At 46.1% G+C, this 9,795-nt stretch overlaps 1 protein-coding gene across 14 annotated transcripts in view; it reads left to right on the top strand.

Annotated features, from left to right (window-relative positions):
* The window catches only part of ADGRB1 (adhesion G protein-coupled receptor B1), a 313,454-nt gene extending 304,094 nt beyond the window's left edge, over positions 1-9,360 (top strand). For all 14 annotated transcript variants that reach the window (XM_064154394.1, XM_064154405.1, XM_064154392.1 and 11 more), the window contains one exon: positions 6,417-9,360. In XM_064154394.1, the coding sequence (XP_064010464.1) occupies positions 6,417-6,614 (198 nt within the window). In that variant the 3' untranslated portion in view covers positions 6,615-9,360. The remainder of the gene's footprint in view (positions 1-6,416) is intronic.
* The last annotated feature ends 435 nt before the right edge of the window (positions 9,361-9,795 follow it).

Genomic DNA, 9,795 nt, shown 5'->3' on the forward strand with positions numbered 1-9,795 from the left:
AAAACTTCTTTACTGAACAAGTGGTCAGACATTGGAATGGGCTGCCCAGGGAGGTGGTGGAGTACCCATCCCTGGAGGTGTTCGTGAAACATGTGGACATGACACTTTGGGCCATGGCTTAGTGGCTGTGGATCTCTTAGGCTGATGGTTGGGCTGTATGATCTTAGAGGTCTTTTCCAAGTGAAACGACGCAGATGTTGGATATTTCAAGTTTCCTAACTGATTGCCATCAGTGCAAGCAAAACCTCAAATTATTTCTTTAAAAGCAAACAAAAACTTCTAAACAAAGCCAGCCACTTCCTTTTATCTTGCTTTTCCCCTGAATGAAAAACAAAACACACAGAAAACAAACCCAAACACATCATCATCTTTGTAGTTCAGCAGCATAAAACAGAAAACCTTCAGCTACTTGTTTCAAACAAGAAAAGGGAAATTTATCATTCTGGTAAAAAAACAAGAAAGTTTTAACATTCTCTGATCACTTTTTATTGACATTGATCCAAAGATGGATTAGACAGCATGAGCCACATTTTTCTTTCAAAGTCCCCTGCTATACGCTCTGAATAACTTCACTCTGGTCCTAGAGTCATCAGTGTCACGGGGAGAGACCATTTGGGTCACGAAATATCCTTCATGTTGACACTAAAGGCAATCAAAACAGCATGGGAGTAGCTGGTGCTGGGAGAATTAGCCCAGAGTGCTCTGTTGAAAGCACTGAATTCTTCTGCTGATTATTCAAGGTAGCTATAAAAACTGGGTGTTAAAGCCCAAAACAACCAAACAAATAAAACCCACAAACAAAACAAAACAAACCACACCCCCCCCTAAGAAAACCACCAAAAAAATCCCCCAACAACAAAACCCAAACAAATGAGCAGACAAGCAATAAAGCCCAAACCAAAATGACAAACCCCTGCAAACATACAAACTAAAGCAGTAACAACAAAACCGAAACAACCAACCAAAAAACCCCAACAAAACCAACCAAACAAATAAAAAACCAAAGAGGTGCAGCTTAGCACCTTTCATATTTTACTGGGTTTGACCAAAGTGTCAAATCAAAGTTGTGTCTGAGGGCAGCTGGTCCCCTGTGTATTATCCGTGCACTACACTTAGAGCTGGGCTGGCCACTATGCAAATGAGAGATGCTCTCTGTGAGCTGCTCTTGCTTCCCATAGGGAAGAGAAAGGGAGTAAGGGAGAGAGACTAATGAGTTGGGGAAGAAATTAATCCAGCTTGAAGGGAAACAAAACCAATAAAATGAAATAGTTACAAACAGATACATAAAAAGTGTAGAACCCACCAGCCTGGTGGCAGTGATGTCAGCATCACCACATGCTCCAGACAGGCACTGGCACAGTCCCAGACTGGACTTACCAGCAGATGGTATCTGGATTCTGAAACTGGATTCAGGTACACATGGATTTGAGTCAGAGACAAAATGGGCAGAGTCCTCCTCAGATACCAAGCATTGAAGAAGAGTTTTGGCCCTGGTGATCCCTCAGCTTTACACTGAAGATGATGGCCATGGCATAAAATCTCTTGGGCAGTTTAGGATCACGTGTCTTGTCTTCTGCTCCTCCCCACAGGTGCCACCTCTGACTTCCTACACGGGGCACAAAATGTAGCAGTGCCATTGGTCTGCACAGGAGCAAGTCTAAGGCAGAGCCTTTCTGCAGCCCAGCCCTTGGCAGTGACTCTTCCCATCAGTTCATCAGTTTTCTCACTGCTAGAAGCAGCCACTGCCTGTGCAAACCTGCCCTGAGCTTCAGAAAGTTCCAGCACTGACCAAATATTGAGCTGAGAAGTGACATCACTAAACACTAATCACTTCCAGTCTAATGAGTTCAGATCAAAGTAGGACAAGGCTTATGCTGCTCCTAAGCAAGACTACAACTCTTACAGCCTGTGAAGGCATCACAGAAGCAATGCGCAGAAAAGTCTGTGGTAGGGAGGTGCCTCGCCCCACCAGCAGCACCTTTTTTAAGGCCACCAGAAGTCCAGCACAGGTGACATTGCAGTTCTCCAGGACTACCACAGAATTACAGAATGATTTCGGTTGGAATGGACTTTTAAAGGTCGTTTAGTCCAACTCCCCTGAAGTGAGCAGGGACATCTTCAACTGGATCAGGTTGTTCAGAGCCCCATCCAACCTGACCAGGAATGTTTCCAGGAATGGAGCATCTACTATGTCTCTGGGAAACCTGGTTCAGTGTTTCACCATTCTCATTGTCTAAAATTCCTTCCTTCTGTCTAGTATAAATCTACCTCTTTTAGTTGTAAACCATCACCCTTTGTCCTGTCACAACAAGCCATGCTAAAAAGACTGCCCGTAGAAGGAGAGGGCTGTGGGGACTATCTCAGTGTACTTTGTCTCTCTTTTAGGAATTTTGGGGAAGGTTGTTGGCACTGCGTTTGGAATTCCTTTTGTCCCGAGTCCTCTCTCTTTGCCCTAAATGTGTGCAGCCAAATTGAAAGCCAAGGCTGAATGAAGGAGCCTCCAGGGTGATGAAGCTGGCCGGTTTGTTCTGTACAGCAGGTTTTACCCTGGGTCTCCCTTCCCACCCCTCCAACAGGGCAATCTTCACAGCCATCCTGGTGGCAGGCAGGAACCACTTATGGCCAGAAGCTCATGGGCTTTGTCAGGCCAGAGTAATGGCTCTGTCTCTGTGAGTTACTGGCGGAGCAGCTCTGTGGCTTTCAGCTTGTCTCAGGCCATTCCTGGCTGTCTCCAAGGCACCAGGCCCTGGGCCAGGGCTGGCACCTTTTACAGCTGGATTACACAACCCTCTCTCCAGGTTTTTTCTTCTTTTCTATACATAGCTTGATTTTCCCTTCTGTCTGCAAGGATTGCTAAGACCCCACACTTCAACTGGAGGAAAATGCCAGAGTTGAAGCATGAGCCCAGTGGCTGTTTCTATATGCTGCTCAAGTGGCCAAGACCCATTAAAACCTTTTCCATATGGAGGTAAAAAGAAAATAAGAAAAGGGAGCTGTTCCCAGGAGCCTGCTACAAATTCCCAGGGGGGCCCTTGCCAAGAGGAGAAGATTTTCGTTTGTCTCCCAGCATCCTCGCCAGAGCTCAGCCTGGCTGATTGCATTGAACCTGCTCAGGGATCCAGCTGACCGCTGAGTCCTCCCAGTCAGGGCAGTGCTCTCTGAGCACTGTGCACTGTGGTGGGCAATCAGTGCATGTCGTTTTAATCTGGAGAAGAGGAGGCTGCAGGGAGACCTCAGTACTCTCTACAACTCCCAAAAAAAAAGGTTGCAGTGAAATGGGGATCTCTTCTTCCTAGTATCATGAAAGAAAATGGCCTGAAGTTGTGCCAGGGAAGGTTTAGGTTGGCTCTTAGGAACACTTTCTTTAATGGAAGAATGGTCCGGCAGTGAAACAGAACAGGTTGCCCAGGGAGGCACTGCCCCTGGAGATGTCAGGACACAGGTCATTGCCCATGGTGGTGTTAGGTTGATGGTTGGACTGGATGATTTTAGAGGTCTTTTCATAGAATCATAGAATCAACCAGGTTGGAAGAGACCTCCAAGATCATCCAGTCCAACCTAGCACCCAGCCCTGTCCAGTCAACTAGACCATGGCACCAAGTGCCTCATCTGGGCTCTTCTTGAACACCTCCAGGGACGGTGCCCCCACCACCTCCCCAGGCAGCCCATTCCAATGGGAAATCACTCTCTCTGTGAAGAACTTCCTCCTAACATCCAGCCTAGACCTCCCCTGGCACAACTTGAGACTGTGTCCCCTTGTTCTGTTGCTGGTTGCCTGGCAGAAGAGGCCACCCCCCACCTGGCTACAATGTCCCTTCAGGTAGTTTCCAACCAGAACAATTCTATGAGTCCATGATTTGCAGCTGCTCTCAAAAGCAGCCCATGACAAGATCAGCTCTGAGGGTTGCTGATCACGTTCAGTGTACATGACCAGATTTGGGTGTGATTCCTTCACAGCAGGAAGGAGAGGCTGAAGGTCAGGAGTGTGGCAGATGCAGGGACTGTTAAAACAGAGATTGGTTGGGAATAGAGGGACCAGTGTCATCAAAGAGGGTTTTCAGTTGATGGAAAGGATGGAATTATTTATGAACTTCATGCATATGATCATTTGTGCTGCTCTCTGTTAAATAATAGAGTTGTGGACATTGGTAACCTTGAAAACTTGTGGTGTCACAGCAACTCTTGGAGCAAACAAAATTATGTCATTACAAAGAGCTGTTCTGACTAATTTTTTTGTTTTCTTCACCTTTTGGGAGACTTAATCTCATTCCATTTCTTGCTCTGTATGTGCTTTTGTCTTCGTGTGCACCTTCTTGTGGCAGCTTTTCATGACAGACTAATGACCATCAAATACACTGTTGGTAGAAGCTTCACTCTAGCAAGTCTCCAACCTCTCTTATTAAGACAGAGAGGAGGGGGAGGAAAGGAATTTCACTTGCAAATGTATGTATTGTAAACCCCTCCAGGGATGGTCACACCACCATTTTCCTACTTCCAGGGCTTTTGGAATTAATCTTTTCCTAATATTCAACGTAAACCTCCCCTGGTGCAACTTGAGGCTATTTCCTCTTGTCCTGCTGTTGGTTACTAGGGAGAAGAGATCCACCCTACCTCACTCTCTTTCAGGTAGTTGTAGAGAGCAAGAACTACCTCAGCCTTCTTTTCTCCATGCTGAACAACTCCAGTTGCCTTAGCTGTGCCTCAGAAGACTTGTGCTTTAGACCCTTCTCTTGTGCTTTAGACCCTTCTCTTGTGCTTTAGACCCTTCTCTAGCTTCTTTGCTCTTCTTTTAACATGCTGTAGCACCAAAATGTCCTTCTTGTAGTGAGAGGTGTGAAATAAGTCTTCTCAGACTTCTTCTCTCCTTGTCATCATTCTCCACACAGCTGCCTTTCCTCCCACCCTTTCCAGGAGCCACCACTTCCCTTTTGGCAGGTGGCTCAAAAGGGCTCTGTGCTCCTGTCACAGGCAGGAAAGCCTTTTCCCAGCCAGTGCTGCAGTGCTTTGTGGAGATAATTAACTGTGAAAAGCATCGCTCTTGGCAGGAGGGAGAAGCTTAGAGGAACAACTCATTTGAAGTCTTTGCATGAAGTCCCCTTCATATACACACTGTGATACACCCATTTTACAAGAACCTGAGAGGTGGTGGATGCCTCAGCCCTGGAAACACTTCAGGTCTGGCTGGATGGGCCGCTGAGCAATCTGATCTAGTTAAAGATGTCCCTGTTCACTGCAAGGGGTTTGGACTAGATGACCTCTAAAGACCCAAAACTAGACGACCTTTCCAACCCAAACCACTCCATAACTCTATAAAGGTCCCCAAAACCCCAGACCTCCCCAGAAAGTCTTGTCTAAGTGCATATCAGCAGAATATTTTTCTGGATTGATATCCATGATGGGATGTTGGTTGATAAATTCCCCAAGGCTCCTTGTGGACTTGAGGGAAGCGCTTTCAGTTTCAGAGCTGATGGTCCAGCCCACCAAACAGCATGGGTTCACTGGCAAAATACTTGGCATGTTTTGCAGCAATTAAATAGCCTGCAAATAGCTGTGCTGCCTAAGGGATGTATCCACATCTATATCATATGCAGTTGAAATGTGTTTAGAAGACCCCATTGTAACCTGGATTTTTATGATGGGATCTTCTGTAGAAGTAGAAAAAGTTCTTAAATTGCTAAGACTATCTTCAGTTTCTCAGTGAAAGTGCATGTGGTGAAAGCCTGGGCTGAAAGATGAGATACAGAATCACAGAATCCTGGAATTGTTTCATTTGGAAAAGACCTCTAAGATCATTGAGTCCAGCTGCTGACCTAACACCACCATTAAACCATTTCCTGAAGTGCCATATCTACATGTTTTTTAAACACCTGCAGGGCTTTTGATTTCACCACCACTCTGGGCAGCCTCTTTCAATGCCTGACCACCCACCTGGCTCCAGCTTCCTTTCAGGTGGTTGTAGAGAGCGAGAAAGTCTCCCTTGAACTTCCTATCCTCCAGGCAAAACAAGCCCAGTTCCTTCAGACTCTCCCCACCAGACCTGTTCTCCAAACCCTTCACCAGCTTCATTGCCCTTCTCTGGACTCACTCCAGCACTTCAATGTCCTTTTTGTAGTGAGAGTGCCAAAATTAAACCCTGTATTTGAGGCACAGCCTCATCAGTGCTGAGTACAAGGGCAAATACCTTAGCAAAAGGTGAAATAACTTGGTGGGGGGGAGAGATTTTCCTCCTTGAAATAAATAATGTGCACAGTAAATAACATTTTCATTGAACCCTTACTTTATTTTGGATCAGGAGTTTCACAGAAAAAAATTGCTTTAGATACAGGAGAAGGAGGTAGAGAAATGGTATTTGTTGTGTGGGTGTTAACCTCTTTTTCTTTCTGTCTCTGTCTCTGTCTCCCTTCCTCCTCTTGCAGCAAGAAAAACAGCAGACACCAAACAAGAGACCCTGGGAAGGAATCAGGAAAGTCCAGTCCCCACCATCATGGGTTAAAAAGGACATCGAACCTGTGGCACAGTCTCCTCTAGAACTAAAAACTGTAGAGTGGGAGAAAACAGGAGCCACCATTCCCCTGGTGGGGCAAGACATTATTGACCTTCAGACAGAGGTCTGAGCAGAAAGGGAGCGAAAGGGACTTCTTTTTTTCTGGAATAAAGACAAACAAACAAAACAAACAAAGCAAACCCACGTTTTAAAGAAATGATTAAATTAAGCTGGAACCGAGCAAGAGAAGTGTTTGGTTTCTTTTGAAACCTTTGGTAAGCTGGAGTAACTTTTGTATTGTTCTCACCAGAGAGGGGAAATATTACTTTATAGAGTATAGTAGCTGTAGGTTCAGGACAACATGAGCTTTCCCAGGTAGGAGTGGAGAAGATGTGAGCCTGGAAGAGAGTGAGGAGGCAGAGGCTGGGGAGGGGCTGCAGGGGACAAACCCTGCAGAGATGCTTTCAGGCTGCTGCCAGGTGTTGGAAGCCTTCCTGCTCTGCCACGGGGAGGTGTGGAAGGATGCCCAGAGGCCATCATGAAGAGCCAAAAAGGTCGGGGTTTTTTGGGCACCACAAGAGGGGACATCTGCAGGAGCCACGCTGGAAGGTGATCTGGCTGTAGAACCCTGAGGGAGATCCAGCCTTGAGGGTTCATGGCATCCCTTGCTGATCCTCGCCCCCAGACATCTCCCCCACCAGCTCACCCATGAAGGAAGAAGTGAGGAAGTGCCAGGCGGTGGCCAAGAAGACGTTCGCATTCCTGCGTGCCACGCAGTGACCTGGCATCATGGCACTCCCACAGCAGGTCTCCATGTGGCCTGGAGGGGCAGATGGTGCTGGCATCCATGGCTTAAACAGAGGTAAGGTGGGGCTTCCTCCTCTCATTCCTCCACGAATGAACTCCTGTGCACTCTAAGGAGTGGGGCAGGCACAGGAGGAAAGGGCCACCTCCAAAACCTGCTTGCCCAGTCTCCGGGGAGGAGGTTGAAGGTGTTAGAAACCCAGACCAACGAGAGGAATGTAGGTCACTTCATTGACTGTTAAACAGAGAAACTCAGCTCGGGCCCTGCGAAGGTCCTCTTGGCCTCATCCTTTCCTTTCTTTCTTTCTTTCTTCCCCCCCCCTCCCGCCCTGTTATTTTTCCTTGCTTTTGGACTGAGATTTATTCCAAACTGCCCCTCCCTGGAAGGCAGAGAGAGAGAGAAAGAGGGAAAGACAGATCTACTGATGTACCTGGAAATATTTGGTATACAGAGATGTTGCCTTAGGACATTGAGACAAACTGACAACATGAATAACGTCCACTTGGAAACAAACAAACAAACAAAATAATCTATTTTTTTCCTTCGTCTTTTCTTTTCTTCAATAAAAAGAGAACTTGAAACCCGAGACCTTTCTTTTCTTTGGCTCTTGTCATTTCGAATGCCTTTCTGTGCCGCAGGACTGCACAGGCATGGGGTGAGGATGCCACCTGCTGAAGGTGGAATGCAAGCTGCACTGTGGAAAAGTTTGGGATGGTGGGAAAACACAACCCTTCGCCGCTGGCTTGCAGTGTTTGGCTTTGTTTTAGTCCGGTTGGGCTTTAGTTGTTTTCCCCTGGCTGGCTTTTCCCCTTCCCCTCAGCCCAGAGTCAGCAAGCAGGTTTGTGGTCTTACAATAAAGAGAAGAGGTGGAGCTGATCAGGAGAGCAGGACGTTCCCCATCTAAAATACTGCTTTTTTGGTTTTATTATTTCACCATGGAAACAAAACAAAAAAAAAATAGGAAAAGAAAAGAGGTTCTTTTAACTCTTTCAACTTTTTTTTCCATCGACCATTTCTCAAGGCTCTTTACAAAAAGCAAAAGGTACCTACATTTCACCCCAAAATAGCATCGTGCAATGTAATTGTCATGACAGATGACACCATTGACATTCCACACAGACTTCATGATTTTGATCATTCCCAGCACTGTCTGTCTGATGCTTGCAACAGCTCCCCCAGCCTGGGAGGTGTGCAGTGGCAAACCTCTGCTGGTGAGTGACCAGACTGTGCCAGACAACTGCAAAGCTTGATCAGGGGCTCAGTTCTCGCCGTGGTTTGGGTCTCCTTAGGAGCAAGTTAGCAATGGCTACGTGATGCAAATCAATCACTGACCACCCCCACCCCCGGCCTCCACCAGTAGTTGTGCTTCACCCATGAAGAGATGTTCTTGACCTGCAAACACCTTAACTTCAGCTTTCCTTTGGGCCACCTGGGTAATCTCTTGAGGACAGTGGCATTTGCCTTGTCAGTAACTGTATCATATGAAGGATGGGAAGAAAAACTTTAAAGACAGTAATAAATCCAAATAGTTAAAATATAGGGAACCTGATTTCTTAGGAAAAAACCAAAACTGTGATATTATTGTTCCATTTTAGACTTCTCTATGAAACAGGAAAGCACAAAGGCCTCCCTCAGATGCCGGGTTGTATGATATTGTAATTATTCTAATTACACATGATGAATTTTAGCCTACAGATATCTTTCTACTGTATTTTAATTCCTTTCTCTCTCTTCTTTTTTTTTTTTTCTCCCCCCTGACCAAGCCTGTCCTCTTCCCTCCAGCCTCCCCCACTCACCCAGTCACTGCAGGCGATTCGCAGGACATTAACGGTGTTATGTAATTACACAGATAAATGTTTGTTTAATTATTGTTGGTATTCGACTTTCTCTGCTCAGCTCCTCTGGTTAATTCTGTTCTCCCACGCCCTGCCCTGCCCTGTACCATGCCTTCTCCTCCTTCCTCTCTGTGTTGGTCAAATTATAATTTGATTTTAATTTTTTTTCCCTCTGTACAGTTTTCAGAGCACAAAATGAATGTGTCTTATTTCTAATAAAAGAGGTGGAAACTCTAGCCATGTCTGCTTTTTAAGCCACACCCCATACGTGGTTTGCATCGTGCCTGGGTGCTGGGAGACACCTCTCTTGGATCTGAAAGCTTCCACTTGGGCTTTCTATTCTTTAAGAGCCATAGCTTGGGGCTGAATTGTCCCATTAGTGAATTATTTTGGGTTTAGCTTTGCAGCTTCTTGGCACCCCAAGTAATTACCTGCTCCTATAGATGCACAGAATTGTTCCAGTTAGAAAAGACCTCTGAGATCATTGAGTCCATCCATCAACCCAGCACAACCATGGCCATTAAACCATGTCATGAAGCACCATGTCTGCATTTGTTTTTGAGCACCTCCAGGGATGGTGACCCCATCACCTCCCTGGGCAGCCTGTTCCAATGCCTGACCACTCTGTCAGTGGAAGCCTTTTTTGCTTATGTCCAATCTAAACCTCCTGT

Source organism: Pogoniulus pusillus, chromosome 14 (genome assembly GCF_015220805.1).
Source record: "Pogoniulus pusillus isolate bPogPus1 chromosome 14, bPogPus1.pri, whole genome shotgun sequence".
Lineage (NCBI taxonomy): Eukaryota > Metazoa > Chordata > Aves > Piciformes > Lybiidae > Pogoniulus > Pogoniulus pusillus.